General features: G+C 34.0%; 1 protein-coding gene across 13 annotated transcripts in view; it reads left to right on the forward strand.

Moving 5' to 3' along the window:
• The window catches only part of LOC128988457 (disks large 1 tumor suppressor protein-like), a 1,201,819-nt gene extending 1,175,585 nt beyond the window's left edge, over positions 1-26,234 (forward strand). For 10 of the 13 annotated variants that reach the window (XM_054409756.1, XM_054409751.1, XM_054409752.1 and 7 more), the window contains 11 exons: positions 7,724-7,937; positions 8,621-8,784; positions 9,230-9,479; positions 10,523-10,625; positions 13,534-13,578; positions 15,911-15,994; positions 20,904-21,053; positions 21,670-21,842; positions 22,623-22,732; positions 23,502-23,593; positions 23,893-26,234. In XM_054409756.1, coding sequence (XP_054265731.1) covers positions 7,724-7,937; positions 8,621-8,784; positions 9,230-9,479; positions 10,523-10,625; positions 13,534-13,578; positions 15,911-15,994; positions 20,904-21,053; positions 21,670-21,842; positions 22,623-22,732; positions 23,502-23,593; positions 23,893-23,999 — 1,492 coding nt within the window. In that variant the 3' untranslated portion in view covers positions 24,000-26,234. The remainder of the gene's footprint in view (positions 1-7,723; positions 7,938-8,620; positions 8,785-9,229; positions 9,480-10,522; positions 10,626-13,533; positions 13,579-15,910; positions 15,995-20,903; positions 21,054-21,669; positions 21,843-22,622; positions 22,733-23,501; positions 23,594-23,892) is intronic. The other 3 variants (XM_054409753.1, XM_054409754.1, XM_054409755.1) reach the window with 3 other exon arrangements.
• The last annotated feature ends 212 nt before the right edge of the window (positions 26,235-26,446 follow it).

Below are 26,446 nucleotides of genomic sequence, written 5' to 3' on the forward strand. Positions count from 1 at the left end.
CCGCAGTTGTCGGGATCGTGCAACGTTGTGATTTATTTAGGTTTGTGAATGTTTTTGATTTATGCGTAAAATCATTGCCTTGCAGTACTTAATTAGGCAACCCATAATTTAGACCAGTTGTCTACTTCAGTTGTTTGTTGAGAATTTGTTTTTTTTTTTATATGTGAAGTAAGAGTTGTGTGTGTGTATCGGGACAGTTTCTGGCTGTAGTTTTCATCTGACAGTCTCTCGTAGTGATTGCACGCTGGACATGCAAATTCACTTTGAGCTAATGGCTATGATCAGGTTCAGTGTGCAATGTCCATTCAATGCGTTGAACATGAACGTCAACCTCTATTGGGTTATACCATAATACTCGACACTAAGGCCCTGTACACATGAGGGCGGCAGCCGCCGCGGTTGCTATTTCGCGGGAACCGCGGCGGTTGAAAGTACAAAGGAGCAAATGGGACCGTTCACATGCAACCGCCCTTTTCCAGTCAACCGCAACTAACCGCGGCGGTCGTAGATTTCCCTTCGACCGCCGCGGCTCCCGTGCGGTTGAAGTTACTAGAGTTGGCATGAGAGCGAACACATGAGGGCGGTAGCCGCCGCGGTTGACTGCAGTTGCTACTATAGGATCATAGACATCTACACGCTTGCCCTGTGGACATCGCTCTCTGTGTTGGTGAAGTGTGTAGCTGTGGCTGGAGTTGATGTAGTGCTCGTAGTGTAAGTTGAAATGGCCATGCATGCTGCTGTGAAACCAGAAAACTTTGACATTGATCTGTTCATTACAGAAGTACAAAAAGCAAAAAGAAGATACGTTTAGGACATAAACTAAAAAAGATTGCGTAGCAAGAGTTAGTTGAGTTTTTTGGTGAAAAGATTTGTCAAGCGTTACGCGTTTAAAAGAACAATAATTGGGTAAACACAGTACTGGCTGTCGAACGACGGTCAATTCACACCGCAACCGCAGCGTAACCGCGGCTCCAACCGCGGTCATGTGTACGGTCCTAGGCGGCCGCCGCCGCGGCTACCGCGGCGGCTGCCGCTCTCATGTGTACAGGGCCTAAAAGTCATGAGCGTTATTTCACTATTGATTGGGAAAATATCTTAAACTTCACGATTGACTCATTCGTAAACGTGGTTTGTAAAATCCATAAAATGTACAGGGTGTTTCAGAACTCTCTGGTACTTAGTTCCCTTGGATTAAATCCTCGCAGACATAGTTTACAGTCTAAACATTCGGCGAAAATTAACGGACATCTGTCAAGTGGTTTTTACTAGATTCTATATATAGCCAATTGGGCTACAAAGTAGGAACTTGACATGATTACTAAGTATTATAAAGACCTTGTACGTAACAAATGATGTTTATCTAACGTTTGCCGCAAAATAATGATTTGAACATTCAAACCATTTTGTATACATGAGTTAGCAGTTTTCAACGATTTGTAATTTAAAATAGGTAATAACAAAAACATGCGAATTTTATTTTGTACTTGGTTTTTTTGTCCAAATAAATATGTCATGATTTTGTCAAACCCGTATTTTAGATATAATTATAAGTACGTACTTTCGATCCATAAAAAAGTGAATGGTGAAAATTAACAAATTTCCAAAACTAGATGAACATTTCCAAGACTCTGAGTATGGTTTAGATGATAACACACAATGACTATACAATACTTCACAAGTAAAAGCCCGTATGTTGGTTTATCAAACATTTAAATCTGTACTTAACAAATATTCTAATTTTAAATGTTAAATCACTATAGTTAAAAACAATTTGCCTCCGGCGCTAAATATTTATATACCACTGACGGGGATGTACATTTAAAACAATCAGTCGGACTGCACTAAACCAGATTTTAAAATAAATGTGAGATATGAATAATTAATCTTCGTTTAATCCAATTCCAGGAGGGTAAATATCCATTTGGAGCTAATATAATTTGTCTTCCTGCCAATTATATCTCCTAGTTAGTCGGTTATTCATTAGCTTCAAACTCTGAATCACTTTTAATTCATCGGATTTTTGTTTCATTTTGATCCGATGGGTCAAAAGGTCGGATGTGATTATGTGTTGTTTTGTCCCCGGAAATCGTTTATTTTTACCACAACAACAAAATTATCTAATCGGTTGTTTCGTCATTTTATAAATATAGCTTGTTTATGTTTATGGACAATTGAAACGTAAATAATTGCATTACATTGTGGTTCTGAACACAGGTATTTAAATTTCTCATGATTTTTTTTTTCAAAATTTGTGGGGATAACTGTTTTGAACATTTCTACAGGTGCTTCTTATAACTTCACGACTCATGTCTTTGAGAAACAACCAATTGAGGTATAACCAGTGACTATTGAACATATGAAAACGGGAACAATAAAACCAATCAAATTAGGCTTATTTTATAAACTTTGATGATAAAAAAATACGTAAATAACATAAATTTGTATTTTATTTATTAGTTTTCATGAAATCAATAAGGAAATTATGTGTTTATTTATTTGCCCCAACATTTTCAAACTTAATAATCCACACAGTTGATTGATACAAATTTAATCGATTGTTTTTGTTGTGAAATCTGGAGTTTCTTAACCAGTTACATGTTTTTCTTAAATTCAGTTAAGTAAGCGAATTGACGATGCTCTTCACTTTAGTTATAATGCTAGTTGGTAATTAATTATATCTAGATTGTTTTATTGAAAATTTTGAAATAAGTAAAGTTACAAGAAAACTACCCTCAACCTAAACCGGGCCAAACTAGCCTTAAAATTGTCTTGACCCGACCCATAGGGATTTTAAATTGATTAAGCTAGTTATCATTTCCATTGTGAAATTATCTGTTGTTTTTTCCTCAGTTTTAACTTCATTATTTTTTTACCTGTAGCATCTTATAAACAACGGTAATTTTAGTTTATTGCAATTGAGTTGTAAACCTTTCTGAAATTCTAGGTTTGTACTCCGTTGAAAGCACAGGGAAATAGTATGGTAATCTAGTACTAAATATATACTCCACCTGCCCCATTGCACTTTAAACCCATTTGTTTGTTAAAATTTCATCCCCTACTCATGTTTGTAACTCCCGATGTGATGCGTTCTGACATAATTGGTAAACATGCACATAATATTTCGCTGCGTGCCATGATGAATTGCCTGCACAAGTTGGATGCTGTTTGAAATATTAGAAGGGTGATTTCCCTTGACAACCATATAGCATGTTATCGTACCATCACCCAGTTAACTTTAAATTACATTCCATTACACGACAGTTAAAATGTTCAAGTATTTTGGTCTTGATTTGATTACATGTTTCTGTAATTGGGTTTTAAAAATCGGTTATCGGAGTATTTTTATTCTCCTCTTCACAGGTATCATGAGGTTTAGGGGTTAATTTGTTAAATAGTAGGAAACTTTACAATATAATCGTTAAATCACCCAGAACTGTAAAACAACGTAACAATATTTTGAATCTGTTGCATTAAATGTCCCACTGATTTGGTAATTTACTAAAATCTCATTGGAAAAAAGGCTCAGCAAACTGACTAGATACTTTCTTCCATTAGCTTGACAACCCATTAAATGGGTTAGTGCTGAGAATATTTCTGACATTTGTAGGGGGGAGGGGAAGAAATATGAGGGTTATGATGAGGTGGGATATTGGTGGGAATTAGGGGATTCTGGAGGGAATAAACATAAACAGGGTAATGCTAATAGGTCAGGAATAGCTGTGTATAAGTAAATTTGCAAAAATTTAAACAACCTTTGAACCATAATTGTACAACATTAGGGGTTATACCATTGTGTTAAAAGGACAAAAACAAACTACATTTTTATCACCCTATTTCTGAAAAAAATTACTTTTTCCGATATTTTATATTTTTTTTGGGAGGAGGAATCACCATTAACACTCAACATTTCAAAAAACAATAAAAAAAGTTATGGAAAAACCATGAATTGGACTACAGGTAAGTAAGGGAGAAAGTAAAAAAAAAGCTAAACGCAAACCATCAAAATAACGTTCTCTTAATAAACACTATAATAATTTCCTAATGATTTAGTTACTGGAATATTGTATCAAGTGCTTTAATAGATCGCAAATACAGTATTCTAATTTCAGCTATCTCCAAGTGAAGTTTTTGAGGAAAAGAAAGCTATTCACTTGTTATAAGTCATAATTTTTCGAACATAAATATCTGTATGCCAAGAAATAACTATCCTATTACGGCATTTTTGAATATTCCTTTAGTATTTTAAATATAGTTTAACATTTTGGTAGCTCGTATTGAAAAGGTTTTTATCATTCAAGATTCGAACGGAGGGTTTTGATAGCAAACCTGTGGATGTTTTAGATGGAACATAAAATGTTTACTGTATTTTGACTTTGAGTTTGGTTTGCTTTTATGACTGGTTTAGCACAACACATAACTTAGCTCGGTGTTTGAATGTACAAGAAGCCCTGGTTAAGAGGCCATAATACTGTTAGGTACTAAACTTGAGTCCAACACCAAGAGGGGGGATTACACAATGTATTTGGTGTTAGAATTCTGTAGTTACTATTGTTTTTGTTAAGGCTGCTGTCTCAAATAATACAACATTCTACGACCACTGGACAAGCCAAAAACTTTGATTCATTAGTTTGAATAAAGAAGATCAAACTGTTTTAGTGAAACGTTGTGAGTTGTACATTGAACAAGAAAAAATTTGGAGATACGTATACGTCCTACTCAAAATACATGTGAAATAACGATCATAAAAGAAATAGTCTTTTTTGAAATACATAGTTTTAAATATTTATGATATTTATTAACGGCTTGAAAAGCCCTTTGAATGGTAAGTTTGGGGTAAGTCTCAGTACAGTTAGTATTATATTAAATGTTTTTGGTGTGTTTTAAAGAAGCTTTTATCAAATAATTTCTACGTTGTCATAAACTAGCTATAATGTAATGCAAAAAATTACCGTCAAGATTAAAACAGCGTAAAATAACCAACCTCACCACAACAAGCCTATCATCGTAAATCATGAAGCCCCAACTGTCAGCTGTGCTTTGCATAATCAATTTCATAAAGCCACATTAGGTGGTTCAGCGAGTCTGGGTTAGTTATACTTTTTTCTGGGTTAATGTCATATAGAAATTGGGATCTGAATGTCCTTTGTTAAACCAGTGGATTAGTGAACTCCAGATCACAGAGCTCTTAACTCTACTTTTTTATTTATATTTATTCATAACTTATGCAACATCACATTTTTAAAGTTCATATTTTCAAATGACATAATTTTTTTATGTTTACTGTGAAGCACGAGTTGAATTAATGGAATGGAAGCTTTGATACTAAGATCAAAACCTTTAGTTAGATAATTTATTTGACACCAATGATCCAATCCGGGTTAGTCCAGTTTTGAACAATCAAAAACCTGCTGACTTAAAGAACCGGTGGAAACCTATTGATCACTGGGAGAGTTTTATATCCTTTTCTAGCACCCAGCTATTTTCTCCACAAAATATTATTACATCGATCAGAGTTAACATAAAAAAAATTAAATAATTTTTTTTTTAATTAAGTACGTTCCAATAAACAGCAACCCGATCATTCATTTGACCCTTACCAGATTAAAACTCAATCAGTTTGCCGTCAGATGTTGATTTGTTGTAATTTGTGCACAATCAATTCCACAAAGCCACACCAGGTTGGAGGTGTTTACCTAATTACAATTTTTGTCATCAGAGCTTCGCATCAAAATTGGGATCTAAATGACATTTGGTAAACAAACAGTGTTTAGGGAGGCTGTGGAGCGTCGATTGTCGGTTTAATTAAAAAACTCACCTCTCGTCTCGTACAGTGTCCATCGCACAACTCTTTCGACTGTTGGTGTTACTGCTGTAGTTATTGTTATTGTCCTATCGCAGTGTTATTGGTCTAGTTGTTTAGTTTCCCGATGGTTATTTTCACTTTGTTCGTTCTACAAATGGATTCTCCGGTGAAAAAACGAGTTCATTGGGCGGTCTGGGCGAAGTGAGTTGTCGCTGTTGTGTTAAATTTGTGACTAATTGTGAATGTTTGTGTATTTTATCAAGATTGTGTGTAGGGGCTTGATGATAATTAGTACCACTATGTTGAAGTTAGGATGTTTCTTAACTTGTGTATGCTTCGCCAGGTTCCCAATCATATAATGTAGTGCTGTGTATTTCTGGTACACACTTCCAAAGTATATTTTATCAAATCAAATAAAGTTATTTTATTTTTTATTGTCAATCATTTTTAAATATCACATAAATAACCATACATTCGAAATAGTCCTAATTGCAAGTTCAGTAAGTTAGTAATTTGGATTGCTAATTATAACTTATTTTCTATCTCCAAACCTTAATTATTCCTTTGTTTGAAGGAAACATTGTCATCGTAACAACTAACTGCTAAGTTTTATCTTTTTTTGAGAATTTCTTTATTGTAGTAGGGCTATCAATTAGTTTTGAGCATTATTTACAACTAATTTTGTGAAAGAATTGTCAGTTTACCGTAGATACTACTAACAATAAATTGAAAACAAGATTGATCATGATTATATTGCTAAGAAGTAGGAGCATAATAGGCCTAAGGCAAGATTTGCAGTTTTGAAAAATGTTCACAAAATATCCAATGTTTCTTGCTTCTCCGATTTTGTTTAAGTATAAGTTTGTTACCGAGTCCTCCCTCACAGACTATAGTTTTAACTCTACAACAGCCGCATATTTTAATGTGTTCAGAATGTGGTATCTGCTCTTCAAGTAGGTTGCATCTATTAATTACTCGTTTTAAACTAATCATAATAAGGTTCTAATTTGTTAGATAATGAACAAAATCGCACATGTATGTAAAAAATTATCCCTCTTTTCAACTAGAGAGGTGTATTGGCCAAGTTAGTCTGAATACTGTTCAAACCAATTGACTTTCAGATGCAATTTTTCAGGTTTACTGCCATCCAGTTGGTACACTGCACTGGCTTGAGTTACTGGAAAAATTCAGTACACTTTTACCATTTCATTTTATATTGTGCTTTATGGTTAGCTATAATATCCAAGGTAAAAAAACGTTTTAGTAATTAGAATGCAGAAGGCTCAAAGCTATTATTATAGTATATAGAATTTTAATAACCATCTACTTTTTTGCCATGGTATTTTCTTATACAATTCATTTTGGGGAAAACAATAGATTATATAGGATTTTAAAATTATTGACTCGTTAAAAGGAGTCCTTGTTATCAACGATGATATTGCTCATGTCAGAACCTTATTCCCAAGACTTAAACTCAACCCACCGTGAAGTCTCAATAACTTTGATCAGCTATATTCCCAATATCAGCCAAGTCATCATACTGAGAATAATTATCAGATTAGATATTTTAAGTACTGTACAACAATAAATTGAAATTTATAAAGACTGATCGACACTGTAATAATCTTGAAAAAAAATGCTTTAAGTACTTTAGAAACATTCTGGGTATAAGAGAATTTAAATGTTGTAAGCGAGATGTTTTTTTAAGAACTTGATCTTAAGAAAAACCTGACATATATTCCTGCTCCAGAATATAATAACACTGTAAGTATGTCTGTGGAGGGCAGTGATTCCAGTTGTTCTCTTATGTAGGGTTCCCCATAGTGCAACTGCGTAACATATCTTTTGAGCAAACTACATTGTATAGATCTCCGATGTTGGTGAACGGCTTCGACTAATCACCAGGCATGTTTGTTCCAGGGATGTGAGAACAATAGTGCTGAACAAAGGCAACACTGGGCTGGGGTTTAACATAGTCGGCGGGGAGGATGGTGAGGGTATCTTCGTGTCCTTCATCTTGGCTGGAGGCCCAGCGGACCTGAGCGGGGAACTGCGGCGGGGAGACCAGATACTGAGTGTCAACGGAGTCAACCTCCGCAGTGCGACGCACGAGGAAGCCGCTCAGGCTCTCAAGGTAGGACAGTGTTAGATGTTTTTTTCTATGCCATTGTCACATTTTTGTTTTTTTGTGACAATGGAAAAGAGAACAGTCTGAACCCTGGTCTTGATAGACTTGCCTTGTTGTTAGAACTTCATTAATCTGGGTCCAAACTGATTGAAACCAACCTTCAGATTGGAAGGAGAGGGTTGTAACCTCCCAGTTTCCTTAAAAAAGTGATATTCTGGTGCTTATAATAAACCATAATCCAAGTTTAAGAGGTATATTGGTATTGTTCATCTCATGATATTGATGAAGTAATCTTATTCTGAACACTGTGCTGAGAAAAAGTTTACTGATATCAAAAGTCCTTATACAAATCATCATCAGTGTAGTAGCACCTGTTTCTTATCTGTGCTGATAAGCCTCTTTCCTTTCCACCAGTTTTTCTCTCAAGCCAGATGGTTGTCACTCTTATTTCGTAAATTTTTATGACAAAACCATCCTAGTCTTGATTGTTTTGTCACATCCACATTTACCCTTGTCCCATTCGCTGTCAAATATCTTTGTATGTGATCCTGGTATGTGTTTTTGTACCAATGTTCTATACAATTTTATCTTTGAAATCCCTTTGATATTGAGGAAGGTTTATTAGTTTGAATTCAAAGTATTAGGCTACACCACTCAATTGCCAGGTTTCAACGTGAATGTTTGTGCAGGGCGCTGGCCAGACAGTGACAATAGTAGCGCAGTACAGGCCGGAGGACTACAACAGGTTCGAGGCCAAGATCCATGACCTGAAGCAGCAGATGTCGCAAGGGCAGATCTCCTCATCAACGGGAACTTTGCTGCGCACCTCACAGAAACGCTCTCTATATGTCAGGTAATAATAATCGTAAATACTACTACTACGATTAATACTGTACTGAACAGTGAACGTTGTTGCTCGGTGGAATATTATTGTACTAATAATTCCGCTATCAATGCTACTGTACACTTGATACGTTAGGTCGTCCAGTGATTAGTCAGTTGGTGAAGTTAGGGAACAGGTTTTACTTAGTTCAGATCCTTCCAACCACTAGTCATATCTAACTTTGTCAATTGTTATTGACCCTGTTTGAAACCTACCATCAGAGCATGTCTCTTGTTTGCTGGAGATATACTATCAAGAAAACTATTTGAAACGTATAATTTAATCATTGCTAGAAACACAATTAGCTGAAAAACACATTTATGTTTACTATCAGAATCTTAAAGTTTCCACAATAACCTTAAGGGACATAAACTAATTTACCTACATTGAAAAAAATTTTAATTGTCCTCTTCAGAGCCCTATTCGACTACGACCCGTTGAAAGACGACGGACTGCCTTCACGAGGACTGGCGTTTCACTTTGGTGATATCCTACACGTGACAAACGCAAGTGACGACGAGTGGTGGCAGGCGCGACGAGTGTTGAGCGACGGTGCCACAGAGGGTCTTGGCATAGTGCCATCCAAACGGAGGTGGGAGCGCAAGCAGCGGGCCAGGGACAGAACAGTCAAGTTCCAGGGCCACATGCCAGTCATGCTGGACAAGGTAAGTGTAATTCGAAATCGTTTTTGATAAAGCCTAAACATTACTTTACACTTCTAATTTCAAAAGAGACACAACTGAGTATATTCAACGCTAATATGAGTGAAGGATGAGTGTAGAATGAGTGGGATCTCAATTTTCATTTGCTGTAGTATGGATACCAAAGCGGAAACAAGGACATAATGATGATTAGGTGCTATTCAGAACAAGAAATCTCAACATGTAGTATAACAAAATTCAAAGAGTTTCGTAGAGTTTTCAGGGAGAAAAAAGTTGTTACTACAGTTGGTTATAACCAACCCATACTTACCCATACCGACCCATACTTACCAACGTCACCAAACTGTACTGTACTATCAACACCAAACTTAAGAAAGTGTGGTTTCCTCACATGAGAAATAATAAATTAAATACCTATAAATTTATTAAGCTCTCTTAAGTTTGGTGTTGATAGTACAGTACAGTTTGGTCATGTAAAAAGTGTGGGTGAGGGGTGAAAAGTGTCAATAAAATTAAGTGTGATTGGTGGAAAGAGCCAACGTTGAAGACCATAAAACAAAGGCAATACTGTTTGTCATGAAAGAAGACTTAATGCTGAAAACTTATACAGCAAGTAGAAGAGTAGGAAACTAAAAATAAAAAAAACTGTAATATTAGTTAAGGTAAGATACATGTAAACCACTCATTATACCCAGAAAATTTCATGATGATTATCTACACTAGAGGCCACGAGAGTCTGCAGTTGGCGGCAGCCAATACCAAGACTGGACTAGTGCGACGTTTCTCATCACCCGTTCACTACTTTTTGACACTAATCAAAATATACTAAACAATATTTTCAAATCAGCTGGTATTATTAGATTTGGCAACAACGCATGGTCCTCATTGGCTCCTTCAAAATCATGTGGTAAATAGGCTCCTCCCTCAACTGCAGATTCTTGTGGACCGTACACTAAGGTCTTTTTCCTATCTAAAGTAGGTATTTTTTTTTAACAGATACTTTTGTATCATCATCCATTTTCAATGCCGTACTGTTTGGTTTTCAGCAATCGACATTAGATAGGAAAAAGAAAAACTTCTCCTTCAGCCGCAAATTCCCGTTTATGAAGAGTAAAGACGACAAATCTGAAGATGGTTCTGACCAAGAACGTAAGTATCTTAGTAGAATCCACTTTATGAATCTCACCAAGACACCACGATTCATATTCCATTATAGATAACTAGCAATTTTACCAGTAGAGGGCTGTCAATTTAGTTAATTTACCAGTGGTATGGTGTAATGTAATTGGCTAAAATTAAATAAACTAAAAATTGCAATTGTAGATTCTAACATGCGTGGTGGTATCGGATAGCACTTTGGTTTGCTAGTCAGACTGTAATTTTGGCATTTATTATTTCGGGGAATAGCTTTCAATGTGCGACTAACAGAGGTAACACTTGTATTCAATTAGTATTTTATATATAAATTGTGTTAAATAAAAATGTTGGTGGAAGGATCAAAACTGTCATTGCAATAAGAAGTTTCCACTATCTAAAGAGATTTCAAGCGTGTCTAAACATACATCAAAGAATGCAAATGTTTAAATTGGGAGTATATTATGCTGAGAGTAAATGAAAATGTGTCGAATAACACTTTGAAACACTTTTCAAGTGTTAAAAGTTGTTAAGAAGTTAAGTTTGTTAAGAAGTTGTTTGTATTATGCTCTAAATTTTTAACTTAGGGAATGGTCCAATTCGTATTTGGAAAGCTAAACAAAGTGTGTATTAGGTTAGCTATTCCAATACTTGAGGTTTTTAAGGGTTTTATTCATGTCTTTACCTCATTTTCATTAGATCTAATGGTTGTTGTTCAGTCAAATATTCCATCTGTTTAGCATGAGATGCATGCGCTTCTTCTCATGTACCTAACAATCATGTCTCCTGTGTTTGTGGCTATTGTTACTAACACCTCACTTGAAATTGTTTACACTAAATAATTACTTTATTGTTTAATGCCTTTTGTATACTATTTGTTGACATACATTTTTTAATGTCAAATCAAACTATCTTGTTTGAAAATGTTTATAATGATCAAATGTTTATTAAACATTACAGATCATTTGAAACAATATAGTTTTCTATTGATTGTTTTGAGTTTACCTGAAATATCAATTATTTCTAAATGAACTGTACACTAGATTCACAAATTTTGAAATGTCAAAAACCCAGTACTGGAAAAATCCAGATTTGTATTCTGAATTGGACATATATTTTATTTATTTTTCATATTATTTTAAGAATTTAGTTAACTTTGTATGTTTCAAATTTTTTAAATGCATTAAGTTGCTGTTCTAACTACTCTTTTTCATTATTTTAACCATTATTGTTCATTTTTCGTTACAGTAGAACCCCTTATATCCACCTTGGCCTCCACAAGACCAGTCCCCGGGCTGGATAACAATATAAAAGTATCTTTTGTGATTACCTCAAAAAAAAAGAGTTTGTTTGAAAGCCTTTGTGAAAATTTATATTTTTGTAGGGTTATTTTTACGTTTACAACCAATAGACAGTTTTTTTAAATGGCAAATGTGGTTATGTAAAAATATAAAGTTTAAACAGAAAAATCGCAAGATTGCTCTTCAAGTCACGGGGTCTAGTGCAAGCAACTGCATCTTTAACCCGTGGTAAATAAGTTTTTTGAAAAGTGACTGGATATAAGCTACCGACGACTAGTAACTCTTAGGCGGAATATCAGGGGTTCTGCTGTAGGCCTATCTATGTATTTTGTATATCAAGACCATTGCTAATTGTATGGGTTTATTGTTGATTCAACCATAACAACTTGATTTTTTATGTTGTCTTGCGAATTAATCTATTATCCTTTGTCAGGATATCAGGCTTATGTGGATGATAAAGTTTCCACTCTGGCCCAAGAAACACAAAAAGATTTACACTATATAAAAATTAAAATATTTCTCCAATGGGATTACAATCTTCCTTCCCAACTCACCTTCGAACAATCTGTTAGTTACAGTCAAATGTGAAGTTGTTTGTGCTAGATTGGCCTATTCCTATTCATCCAAGCCTGATATCCTAACAAAACTTAATACCTAGCCCCTTGTGCTCTATGTTACATTCTTATTTTAGAGTCAATAATGCCACTAAAGTGGATAGTTCAATCAATCAATCAATCAACTTCTTTATTTCATAAAATGCACAGATTGGTACATGAAATTGTGTCAACATAAGTTTTCTTATCTAGATCGCTAAAACTAGGGATTTTACAGTCAAAACAGAATATATATGACAATTAATGACCTTCAAATTGATTTTCCTTTCTTTAAATAATAATAAGTCCAGCTGATTAATACATCAAATGCAAATTAAAGTAAAAGAAAACAAACATAGAACAATTAAATGTTTTAGTTTTTTAGTGATTTTCAATTACAAAAAAATTCTTGAATGGAGTAAAATGCTGATTCAATTAAAAATCTTTTTAATGATTTTAAAAATTTATTTGGATTTTCCTCCAATTTTAAAGTTTCTGGAAGGTGTTGTAAAAATTTGTTTCCTAAATAACTAGTTTTTTTCTTATAAAATTCCAAATTGTGCTGCTCTACCAATCGGTGTGATCTTGTGTTATATTTATGAATATGGTTACCTATTGCAATTTTATCATTCATCAAAACAAATGTAATTGACTCATAAATGAAAAGACTGTAGACTGTGAATATTTTATGTATACAAAAGACTTGCCTTACCGAGGTCGTTGATCTTAAATTCAACATTATCCTCAATGCCCTTTTTTGCTGGAGCAAAACTCTGTCCATGTTTTTTTTTGTGGTAGATCCATAGACACAGACACAGATCTCCCCTGAAGATAACGATGAGTGTTTTTAAGTGTGATCAAGGGTTAAACTGATAAAGTTTTTTCATTTATGTTTCTCACATATTTAACCGCCCTATCTGCTTCTACCCATGCAGTTAGCAATGGTGTACACTAACACTGAATGACATCTGCTTGCTCTGTTGTGTTTGTCCTTGTTTGGTATTTTCTATCTCTCTCTTTCCCCCCCAGCTTCCCCCAACACCCCGACCAATGAAGGAGATTCAACGTCACTGCGTAAGTATTCCGAAAACCGTAAGCAATTGTCTTGAACTTGGCTCTTTTAACGCTTTTTACAAATTTCACTGTGGGTTTGCTGGTTTTGCTGCTGTTCCAATGTGAACAGTTGCTTGGCTTGACTCAGCTGCTTGGTAACAGAATGGCTGGCTCTCGGGATTGTTATTTCGGTGGTGTTTGGATTGGCTGATGATGCACAAAGACCTTAGAATCGGTATTTTTTGCTTAAGAGATTGTTACACAAAAGCTCTCTCGATTTAAAGTTTTTTGTGATAAAGAGATTGTGTTGTTTTAAGTGTTATTGTGAACATCTTTTATCAATGGTGAAACATAAGTCTTAACATTAGGGTCCTATTTGATACAGTCTTTAGGTGACATGAAACTTAAAATAGGCTATTTAAGATTAGCAGGCAAATTGGACACCACTGGAAAACACCGTTTGGGTGAAAGCGATAAATCTCTAAATAAGTAAAATTTGAAAGACCAAACAAGAAGGATAAGAAAACTAGCAATAAACAAATACAACCACACAATACAATGACTTGGGTTATAGCATAGACAAAAATAAATAAATATATACCGTCAGCTGTACTGTAGTTACCATAGGTTCTGGTGCACACCGCTTGGAGCGCCATGTAGTTATGGCTTACGCGCTCCCAGCGGTGTGCGCCAGAACCTATGGTAACCGCAGCACGGCTGACGGTCTATATTTAATTCTTTTTGTCTATGGTTATAGTGGGTTTTTTTTCTTCTATTTTGAACTTATTATTTTATTCGACAGGTCTACAAGTTTGTTTCATTGTAGCTATTGAGTTCTCCAGTGCTGTCTGGTTTATTTACTAATCTTTTATTGATCTAAGTTCCTTCTCATCTAGAGACAAAGTCAGATTTTAAATTACAAAAAAAAACTAGAACTTCTGTTCTAGTAAAAATAAGTTTGTGAACATGTTCACAATGGTCATTTAAACCACCAAGGCCCCAACAGCATCAGCCTACAAGCTCACTTGGGACATGATGAGTTTTTGTGACTAATTGAAACAATCAGAATATTCTGTTTTTTTTTTTTCTGGAAAGTATAAACAGTTGTGACATTAGTACATATAAATAAATAAATATTTCACACTCAAACAAAAAAGTTGATAAAAAAGAAAATTGAAGCCAAAGAGGCTTTATTTTTTACTTTATGTTAGTAGATAGAAAAAATCTTATTAATTTTAAAATGATTCAATATGTTAAAGAGCTTAACGAACACATTTAACTTTCAATAAAGACTTTGGTTTAGTTAAGGGACAGAATTAATTTAGATGGATCTGAAACCCTCTGTTATGAAGAATTTAGGTATTTAGCACTGTCTGCATTGCACAAAACATATCAGTTTTAGAATCAATAATTAATCAATAATTTTAAGCAGAAAATAATAGTTTTCCTTAGTAAATAATGAATTTAAAATAGCTCATAGCTATGTATAACTCACATAAAATAAATTTAAAGCCAACCAACAAAATTGTGGTAATATTATTAATAGTTTTTTTTATGAAAAGGCCACGTGGTTGGTAACTGGAACTCAGATCAACTAGATATTAAAGTGTTCAGTCCTAAGTTAAACATTAGTTTAGTTGGTTCGGAGTTACACTTTGCTCAGGTAATGGCATCACCGTACACCTGCATGGAGTTTACGTTTCCACTGTTTCACGAACGTTCTCCTCTGCATGTATGTTCTAAACTGTTTTGGAATTGTAGAATGACCCTTGTTACGTACACCTTTGTGATTGAAAAAAGATAATTATAATTTATCAGTAATTTTTTTTGCATATGTTGAACGGTCGGTTTCTGAAACATACAATGTTTTCGGGGTTGGTTTGTCGCCAGTAAATTTTTTATGTGTAAATGTTTAAGTTTCACATTGATGAGAGTTGAAAAGAGAATTAGGATTAAAATGAATTTTTTATTGGTGAAATGTACCAAAATTTAATTGGTCTTCTCTTACCCACCCATTGATTTTGGTTTTACTTTTATTTAAATTTACAATTTTCTCATTGATAAAATTTATTATTTGTTTGGCTATCAGTAAGTATATCAATATCTTAAAGATGGATGTATGATTTTTATTTTGTTCATATCCATCTACTATGCATAATAATGTTAGTGACAACTAAATAGTATTTATTTTATAAAAATATTTTTGTGCTACAGTATAAGTTGACATAATTGAATTAATAATTTAATTTGTTACTAGACAGGAAATAATGTCAAAAATGTAAATTTTTTAATAATCTTTGAAATTTGTTGTCATGTAATTTATGTTTCAATAGAATATTTTTTTCTGTTTCAGCCTTCATGCTATGTTACACCCAAGACGATCCGAGCTCTGAAGGTATTAGCTTAAGCAGCATTAGCTTTATAGAAATACTTATTGGTAAGGATCATTTCATATCATATCAGTGTGGTGTGTTTAACGCAACTCTACCCTTGCCCAATGTCGCACGACCCGACCATAACCAGACGTGTGTGTGCGGAATGGTTGTTTCCACGGATTGGTTTGGTTCCCGATCCTTAGCTACTCTAGATAGACCTTCACAAGAGAGGAAAATATTAGTACTAATTTTCATCACTCACCAATAGAGGTGTAAATCGTTGAATGTGATATTTAGAGTTTTTAGGTTGGATAAAGAGAAATATTTTACGGGTACGTGAATTGATATTGAAATAGTTTATTTAGATGTGCACTAAATGAGCCTTTTATTTAAAATATTCATTTTATAGACTTCTAGTTGGATTTAGTTTTAATTCTTACACACCTAAAAGTCTGATAGTCAGAACAAAATCTTTAAGTATTAAAATATTAACTCAAAACAGTAATTGCGACCATAACTTAACAAAAATGCCTAAAATCATCCTTCAGCTGTGTTGCATACTTGATTCGAGCTTAGACTAGACAAAGGTGTTTTTCAATGGTAGAGGGAACTGTTAGGTCTAATCATTGGACAAGCGTAGCGCAGCACCGTAGATAGCGTGTCTGAAACCTGTCTCTATATCAGGTCTTGTGTCAAACTCATGACAAGTTTACTCGTCTGTGGCCGAGTTTGATGGAAGAGGCCCACATAAAATAAATGGTGGATGTTTCATTAGTTGCACCTCTCATTAGTGGGTTTGCTACTATTTACCTACCTTCAGTGTATCTGCTTACAGGACTTGTTGCATATCAGTTTCTTATTTATCAGATATGGAAATAAACAAAACACCAACATTAATGAAGAACAATTTGTATGTAAACGTACAACTTGTCCAATTGTCCAACTTTCACATAATTGTTCACCTTTTGTTTTAAAATTCCATACCATAAATTCTCTTTTTCCTCATCATTTCAGTTGATTACCTAACATTATAGTTTTTATATGCTAATCACTCAGTTTAGTAACCTAAATTAACTCATTTTCTCACAGTTTTTGCATTTGTTGTGGAATGGCAATAATTAACACTAAATGTTTGATTAATTGGTTGACTGTCTCTTGATATAATTATAAGCTATAATATACTATAATTACAAATGTATCTAATATTTTTTTTACAATAGCAATTAAATATGATTTATTTTTTTTTATTCGTCAAATAAAACCAACGTAATTAAATTATTATAATTTTTTGCAAGGATTTTTGTTTTCTTTAAGTTACATTTGTTACCCATTAAACATTTTCTTAACTATAGACAACCAGATAATTTTATCTGGATTTGATACAGTTATATTTATCTGTTAACATAAATTTTAGCAATATCTAAACTTTGTTTGCTTTAAACATTTAGTCAATTTTTCTTTAGTAAATGAATGTTCTTAATTAGCCAAGTTTCAGATAGATTCCTTAACAAAAATTGTGGCTACATTAAGTTCTGCAAAAGCATATGTTGTAAAAATAAATGTCTTGATTCTTGTTCAATACTTTTTTGCCATGGATGAAACTTTAAAACCTGAGTCTGAGAAGGCCACGTGCAAACTTAATTTTAGAGAAATTTAAATATATTCTTCATTAGCATTATTATACTATTAAAAAGTGTATACATTTAAAATTAATATCCTATGTAAAATCTTCTACCCAGTGTTATTTCTCTTCACATACTTATTGATAAATTCTAACTGTTTTTATAATATTGAAGATGAGAAAGTTCCTATTTTTGTAATTCCTCTTTAATGCTATATATGTGAAAATTGAAAACATTCGTTTGGTACCATTTTATTACATTGTATCAAAAGAAGGTTGTAATATATTTTTCACCACACTATGATGTTTTTTTTTTAGCTGTATTACATACGTAAATTGGTGGCTGAAAGTTACGTTTTGCTGGCCATGCCAGCTGTCATCGTCATTTGGGGACCGAGCAGGTTTTTACATCCCAAGGGCCGCAAAATCAGCTGTCCGCTTACTTTCTTAAAACATGAATGCATATTAAATACACAATCAGTATCCATAGCATTGCAATAGAATTGTTTTATTCTCACTGCTGCCTAGCTACTATTTATTATTATTTTTGCTGATTCCTCAAATTATTTCTTCACATAACCTTTAAAACTGTAGTTGTGTTGACTGTTAGTGTACATTCTTATTGTGGTGAATAGTGGTAATAGGGTATAGTGTGGTGAAAAATAGCGTTCGTACCACGGACTGAAATGCTTTTGCAGCTTTCGATCGTTTCTCGACTTCGCCTCAAACTTAAAAACTATCTCGAGCCAGCAAAACCTCATTTTCGGCCCTAGGTACGAAAATATACTATTATACAATTGTTCTAATGCTGAAAACCCCCGTACAGTTATTCTCTTTTTTTAGATTATTATTTTTTGTTAGTACCGTACCAGAATATTTTTGATTGTTTATCAAATATTTGTCTTTTCTAATTTTTTTTAGTTGGAACCAACTCATCTCCAATAGAAATCTTTTTACTCAAACTTGGAATAACAAATCTGTGTTTGAAATAGAGTTTTCATATTTTTATATTTTTTTCAATAACAATAATTTTTATTTCTATTTTTCACGTACTAAGTGTATTTTGATTTTTGTGAAATCACGTAACTCATCATCCTTTAACAAATTGTATTTGATTTTTTAAGGATAATAAGTTTTTTTATGGATACCAACCTACTTTTAAATTTTTAAATGTTGATAGAATTTTGTTACATTAATTACAATAACCTATGGTGCACTACCCACTTTGTCCCATATTTATTTCACTTCAATGTACCTTGTAAATTACCTGTATTGTCAATGTTTTCCTGTTGACTATAGTATATACATCCTACTTTATAATATTTCCATTGACAAGTCGTCCAATTAGTTTGAAGAGACAAACCTAACAGCTTCACTGCAAATTTACAAAGCTCCAGTGTTTTAGACAAACCAACAGCCTGGCTGGAATATTATCAAATCAATCGAATATTTCAATCGATATTATAGCCCTTTGACTGTTTTTTTGTCAAAATAGGCTATCTTACCTCTGTCTGTAGTCCAAAGTCTCAATAACATGCTGACTAGTACCGTTGCAACCGCAGCATTGTCAAAAGCTTGCACAACTTCAAAACATCAAATGTCAACACAATACAACATATAATATAGAACAAACAACATTAGGACCATCCAGGTAGTTGATCGTACCAGGCGACGGCAGCAGACCAATGAATTTGTATTCTCTTTTGGCATACGAAGACCACTACAGTCTGTCAGTTACATATGCTGCTAGTTTAATTTTAAAATTAAAATATTGGATGACTTGTCAACCCGCAACGTGTCGTCGATAATTTCAAAATATAACAGTAATACCATTGACTTTGGATACTGAAGTAGACATCCCATCTGTATAGTCCAGTTGCAGCCTATTTTATTAAAAAAGAAAATAATTGAATGATCCACTCTCAATACTTGCTACAGGTTAACACGTTCACTGCGGATGACGAGTAATCTCATCACCGCTAGTTCTTTCCCGTGGCGCCCAACGAGCATACTCTTCAAAGCACCGTTTACAAACTATTGTTCCAATGGGAGGTTAACCACTGCCGTGAGTCGTTGTTTCGCTTGCCGCTTATTGTGTCAGTATTATACTTCAATCTGGTATAGTTCGTTTTTTGATCCGACTATTTTATTGGTGGTAGGGACGGTTACAGATTTATTGTAGTGTGGGGTTTAGGCTTGGATCTAATGACATGCAATAGAGTAACGTTAATGAATGTACCGTAGCATTGTGGAAAGGAACCTAACCTAAAAATTGTGCTCGACTGCTTTTTTTCAGTATTTTTTAATGGTGTATCCAGGTAATTCACCTCTGCTATTCCCTCCATTTGACAATACCAGGGTGTCCACAAAAAATTTGTCATTAATTTCCATGACTTTCCATGACTATCCATGACCGTTTACCATCGATTTCCATGACTCACGAACTTTACTCAAATTATAATATAACATACACACACAAATAAAACTGCCTAGATATCGCAGAAACTACTGAAATATGTATTAACAGACAACAATGGAGTACAATGGTACAACAATGAACTAATACAAACTCAAAAATCATAAAATAATACAACTGAAATAAATTGAATCGTCAAAAATTTGTGAAAAATCCTGAAAAATGCTACAGTAGTCGGAGTTACGGCGGACTAGAGCATTGAATAGTTCCCTCAAATCATCCATCATGGGGAATTTCCATGACTTTCCATGACCTTTTGCCTATTTCCATGACTTTCAATGACCAGAATTTTTTTCCATGACTTTCCATGACTATCCCTGACTTTCCAGAATGTGGACACCCTGCAATACTGAAAGCCGGCTAGCAGTATTGTTTAGTGCTGCTATCTGTTGGGTTCTTGAAAAACTACGTCCACAACAACTGGGACGCAGTATATGCCTCTCATTTGGATTAAACTAAATTTAAACGTTTTTGCGCACTCGTCCACGTAGCGCACCGATGTTTGATGGTGCAGATGTTTGCCCCACCGGCAGGGTCGACCATCGTGCAGCCGCATTGAACGTGTTGAATTCTATTTTCTCCCTTACTTTTTGTTACTTTAAGCTTGTTTAAGAAAGTTAGTGTTTACAACATCAGTAAATGTGATCTGTGCTATATTTCGGTGGCTCTATTCAACTAAGCTCATTTTAATTCTAAAACTAGCTACATTGGAATGGAATGTCTAGTTCTATCCTCTATCCTTAGTCAAAGGTAAACATGTGGGCCAATTATAGGTTCTAAGTCGCAAGTCTTAGACATGTTTTTGACAAGACAAGCAGATGGAGCCGAAGGAAATACACATGTTTATTGTCCACTTACCCAGCTGTGTGTGTAGGTACGGAAGAGCAAGTGTTGTCCTATGAGCCAGTGTCACAACTACAGATAGAATACACTCGGCCGGTCATCATCCTCGGACCTCTCAAAGACAGGATCAATGATGATCTCATCTCCGAGTTCCCCGATCAGTTTGGGTCTTGTGTACCTCGTAAGTAATCTTGATGTGGCTATGTTTTTTTTGTTTTTTTTTTTAGAATGAGTCAACTCCTAGAGTATTGTATTTCTGATAGTTTGTGTACTTTTAAGGTATTTGGCTATTTTACTCAAACATTTTTTTGTAAAGAAACTTTCCAGATCTGGGTCTTGTTAATATTTACTATATAAAGAATATAAATAATTAGTCTTTCAAACTCTGTACAACACGTTTATAGGTTAGGTTAAATCCAAACATTGAACAAAATGGGAAACGCTGTACCAGCTGATCGTAGTCGTAATATCTTTAAGTGTTGCCAACTTATTTTCAAGCGTACATGTATTACGTGCCTAATAAAAGCACGCTGTTTTATGTTGTTTGGTTAGAATGGTGGTGTGTGGCAAAAGTAATATGTGTGCAACAAAAGTAAGTAGATGCAGCAATTACCATCTTTCTAAGCTATAATCAGTGCAAGGAAGGCCACTTTGTCAGGTGACTGTAGGCACTTTGACCATTTTGAGTTTTTCTTTCAAACAAAACTGTACACATGTGATTTTATCATAATATTTCATCACTATCTGAATCAGTCACATAAATTCTTTAAATGTTTCAATTGTTGAGTTTTTTCCAGACACGACCAGACCCAAGCGAGAGTACGAGGTAGATGGCAGAGATTATCACTTTGTAGCCTCAAGGGAACAGATGGAGAAGGACATCCAGAACCATCTGTTTATAGAGGCAGGGCAGTACAACGATAACTTGTACGGAACTTCCGTGGCTTCTGTTAGGGAAGTTGCAGAGAAGGTTAGTTACTGAGCGTGACACTTAATTAATTAACTTGTTACTTTGATAAATGTTATTCAAAAGTAAAAAGTCTTGTAGAAGTTGTAATGGCTTCAGAACTGCAAAATTGGCTATGGATTTTACAATATGGTAAAAAACAAGGTGTTACAAATACAAGATTTACAGTCTGCAACCAGGAACCTTTGGAGGTGATTAGTAATGGCGTTCTGCCAAAAGATGTAGGCCTAATTTGATTTTTAGGATTGGATTTGCTTAAAGGTATTGTAAAATGGATATTGTAATACACATATTCCCGGGGTATCGCTAAACAAATGACAATTTTTGGTTACTGGACCATCACACTTTGAGTGTCTCTTCTACCTTTATGTCCTAGTTAGGTCTTATTTAGGAATGTTGGTTGTGTCATTTATACTGTAATATGTTATTTTAACACCTAGGGTTTGATTATGTCAAGTATAAATAGCCTTTGCAAAGTCCTTACTATTATAATTACGTTGATGTTCTTGAATTTCAAGAGACTCTCATAGAATAATTGATTTGATTCATGAAATGTTAAAATTTCACTGTTTCCTTAAAAATTTAAATTTATAATACCCATTAAAAATAGGGAAAACTAGGTCAAATTTCAAATAAAGTGCTTAATTATTTCTGGGTATTCTTGAGTATTTTTTTTTTTATTGAGTGACCTAAAATTGTTTAACTGAATGTTGGTTGCTGGCATTGCTAAAGAGTAGGTGTGCCTTGTCACTGCTGATGGTTGAATATTTTTATTTTTTGCAGGGTAAACACTGTATCCTGGACGTAAGCGGAAACGCTATCAAGAGGCTTCAGGTTGCCCAACTGTATCCCATCGCGGTGTTTATCAAACCCAAGTCTGTGGAGTCCATTATGTGAGTAGCCTCAACATTTTATCTATTCTTAGTTTCTTTTGGTTTTTTTTCATTTATTTTAATTGGTTGGATCTACGTCTACACACAATATGCACAAAAAATAGTTCGTTGAAACTCAAGTTTATATTAAGCCAAATCATAAAATTTATCCTTTTTTAGGATCAACTCAAACAAATTTTCTCTGTAAGTGGGCCTATGGAGAATGGTTAAAGTGGATAAGTGGTTGCTTACTTTATAAGAAATAAAGAAAGAGGAGAAATTGATTTTTTTCTTTTGTTTTGGGGGATTAAGGCGTGTCAAAAATAAAGGTTTTTTATGTTGAGTAATAGGAGAGAGAGAAAGAAAGTTGTCAATTATTTGAAATAAGGAGAGAAGGTAAAAGGAGAAGACTTAACATTATGGGGAACCATGGTGGAAGGAAAAAACATAGGTGTGCTATTCCCACATATTCTGACGTCACTCGGATTGCAAACAAAAGATCACCTGATTGTAACTGTCAAATTAGTATGTATTTGTTTTGATTTGACTGTTATTGTTTTTGTAATAATAAAAACAATAACAACCAAATCAAAACAAATACATATACTAATTTGACAGTTACAATCAGGTGATCTTTTGTTTGCAATCCGAGTGACGTCAGAATATTTGGGAATAGCACACCTATGTTTTTTCCTTCCACCATGATGGGGAACAAGGAGGGAAGAGAATAACTCACTGCATTAAAATCAATTTTTTAAGATTTGTATTTAATCCAAAATTATTCTTTTAGGGAAATGAACAAAAGAATGACAGAAGAGCAAGCGAAGAAGACATTTGAACGTGCCATGAAGATGGAACAGGAGTTTGGAGAGTATTTTACAGGTAATTCAATGAAAAAAATGTAAAGATTTTGTGTTTAGTTTAGACACTCGCTATTAAATTGTTTTTCCTTACAACCAAACTTGCTATTGGTCTCAAACTTTTAGTTGTTCTAGTATTCAAATAAATGTTTCAACGCCATTTCTTGTGTTATTTGCATCCATAAATGATTTCGCCCAAACACAAACGCCATCTGGTAGCGGAATCACCCCTGCTCAGGATTTCACCAACTACTTTCAGTGTTACTATTAATATATCTAGTTAGGTTTCCTGTGATTCATGATCTCCTCTATTGTTCACAGCCATCGTGCAAGGAGACACTCCTGAAGAGATCTACCAGAAGGTGAAGGAAGTGATCCATGACCAGTCCGGGCCAACAATCTGGGTCCCGTCCAAAGACCCGCTCTAACCACCCTCCGTCTCCCCGGCGTAAACAAATATTAGATTTTATTTATATTGTATTGTTGCCTTCAACTTGTATTCATTGTGGCATAGTTTTTCTTCCTCTCCACATTAGCTGAATCAGTGATTCATTTCTACCAGCCGATTAAATGCTCAATAAGTAGCGGTTAGGTTTAGATTCCACACATTTAGCAGTGTGTGAGATTTTTTTTAGAGGTAAACTATCCTTTGAATCTTATTGCTTTCCTCGGGAATGTTGTGTTGTAAACATTTTACATTTTACAGGGCAAATTTGTGTACAAAGTTCGAAATGTTAGCGTATTTCATGGTGTTGGATGTTGAGTTGACCTCACACCAAATGGGAGTGATTAACCTAATAAAAAAAATTATCAATGTTATATTTTTTCTCAAGTAAAATAGTACATTAACTTTTGTAGACACTTCATTTAATCTTATTTCTTTTGACATGTGGCTTTGTATTAGCAGCAGATATTCATTATGAATTCCGCCTTTAAAACTAATTTTTAAAGAAAATCTTTATTATAAGTTTTTTTTTATTTGCATCAAGATAAAAATGTATACATTAATAACCTACAATCGTAAATACTTAGGCAATACAATGGCTGCTAGTAGACATTTTTGGTATTAAATCCTTTTCAAAGTATTTATTTTGTATGTTTTTGCAAATTACAATCTTTGAAAATATAAATAATTGAACAAAATAAATTATTTTTGGCAAATAGTATTTTTATATTAGTTAAAACTAGGCTGGCAATAAAAATTGCTAGTTTGTTCTGAATGGTGTGCACACCTAAAACTTAATTTATTTTTAAGAAAAACTGTGCCACAGTATTTTGTTATTATGTTGACAAATCATTGTACAGACTGATCAAAATCAATGTATTAGTCTTTGTAAGTAAGTTGTTACTTTACGCTCGTCCCAGTTATTGTTAAAGTTAGCTCAGTGCTGGAGTGTGCAGGGTACTTTGGTGCTGGAATTTTTAAGCTTCAGCCCTATTTGTGCATACTCGGTTTCATTGTACATATATTTTGAGTGTATAGTTGTTAATAATATAATTTTATTTTAGTAAATAAATAAAAGCGTATATTTCCCTCGGATTTGTAATAGGTGAATATCGATTAAAAGCTTTATATTGTAGGCTGAGGTAGACCGTAAAGTTTTTTAATAAAATATTTTTCACAGTAAAAAGTTATTTGTACCATTCAGTTGGTCGGATAGTTTTCATCTATCGGTTCTTTGTGTTTAACGGAACTGGAGTTGTGTATACGGTTGTACTCGACATGTTTCACATGGTAGCAGAGTCTATTTATGTTTTATATAAAGATTTTATGAAAAGTGCAATTATTTGTTTAATCTACATAGAACGTTGTTTGTTTGTACCATATAAAGCTACAAACGTGTAACTGAAATTCAAAGCGCATACAAAATTACACTAGTTAAGTTGACTTTTTTTCTTAATTAGATAAAAATATAGATTTGAAAGAGTAACGTACTGTATTTAACTATTTAAGTAAAATGTCTAATTATTGTTTTGGATTTAATGAAACAAATTATTTTGTGTACAGCTAAGTCAAACCATCACATGAATTTATTATTTTTTTATAATTATTTGAATTTACAAGGTTAAACATAGTTTTAGATCAAATTAGTTTAGTTGTAGTACTATCGATAGCTGGAAAATTATTGAAAATTGTAACCGAATTTAAGGCAGGTATGATTTTATGGATTTGTTTACCCTCTCGTCAGTTTTTTGTGCACAGTACTCGTTGTGTCATTGAGAAGAGAATTGGCCACCCTAAGATGCTTCCATGACTACTCATAATCCGCAACATAGGACAGTGGACTCGTGGTGATACATGTGATTGTTTTCTACAACATGGCTGAATCATGTATAGTAACGCTCTTTATAAATAATCGTACTCGTACTTGACAACAAATAAGTATAGAGAATTTGTTTTTCATTGTAGATTGTATAGGCATTGCTACATTGTTGCCTCAGTCCCAGAGCGGACAGAGACTTTGTACTTAGCGATTATTGTTATACCCTGCCATTCGTTATAACCTATTCCACGAGTTTTGTGTACAATATTGATTAAAGTACAGAGTTTTGTTTGTTTTGTAAAAACATTAGGTACAAAAATCGGTAGTGTTTTGTGGAACATTCTCACCTACCTGTTTTCATCAATTGATTCTATTACATCTTACTGTGTGACTTATATATTCAACTGTGTTTTATTTCTCCTTGTGTTTTGGTAGTTAATTTTTTAAGATTGGAGTGTTGTTAGCTCTTAAACTTCACTTATAACAACTATATTCAATTCACTCAACAAAAACTAAAACTTACTTTGAAAACTAAAACGGGTAAGGGCTGCAACCTCTGAGAGTCAAGTTTAGATCATACTGGCTTTTGAGTTCTTCTTTGGCTCAGTGTT

This window comes from Macrosteles quadrilineatus, unplaced genomic scaffold (genome assembly GCF_028750875.1).
Source record: "Macrosteles quadrilineatus isolate MER2022 unplaced genomic scaffold, UCM_ALF_1.0 Scaffold_3__2_contigs__length_128488019, whole genome shotgun sequence".
Taxonomy (NCBI): Eukaryota; Metazoa; Arthropoda; class Insecta; order Hemiptera; family Cicadellidae; genus Macrosteles; species Macrosteles quadrilineatus.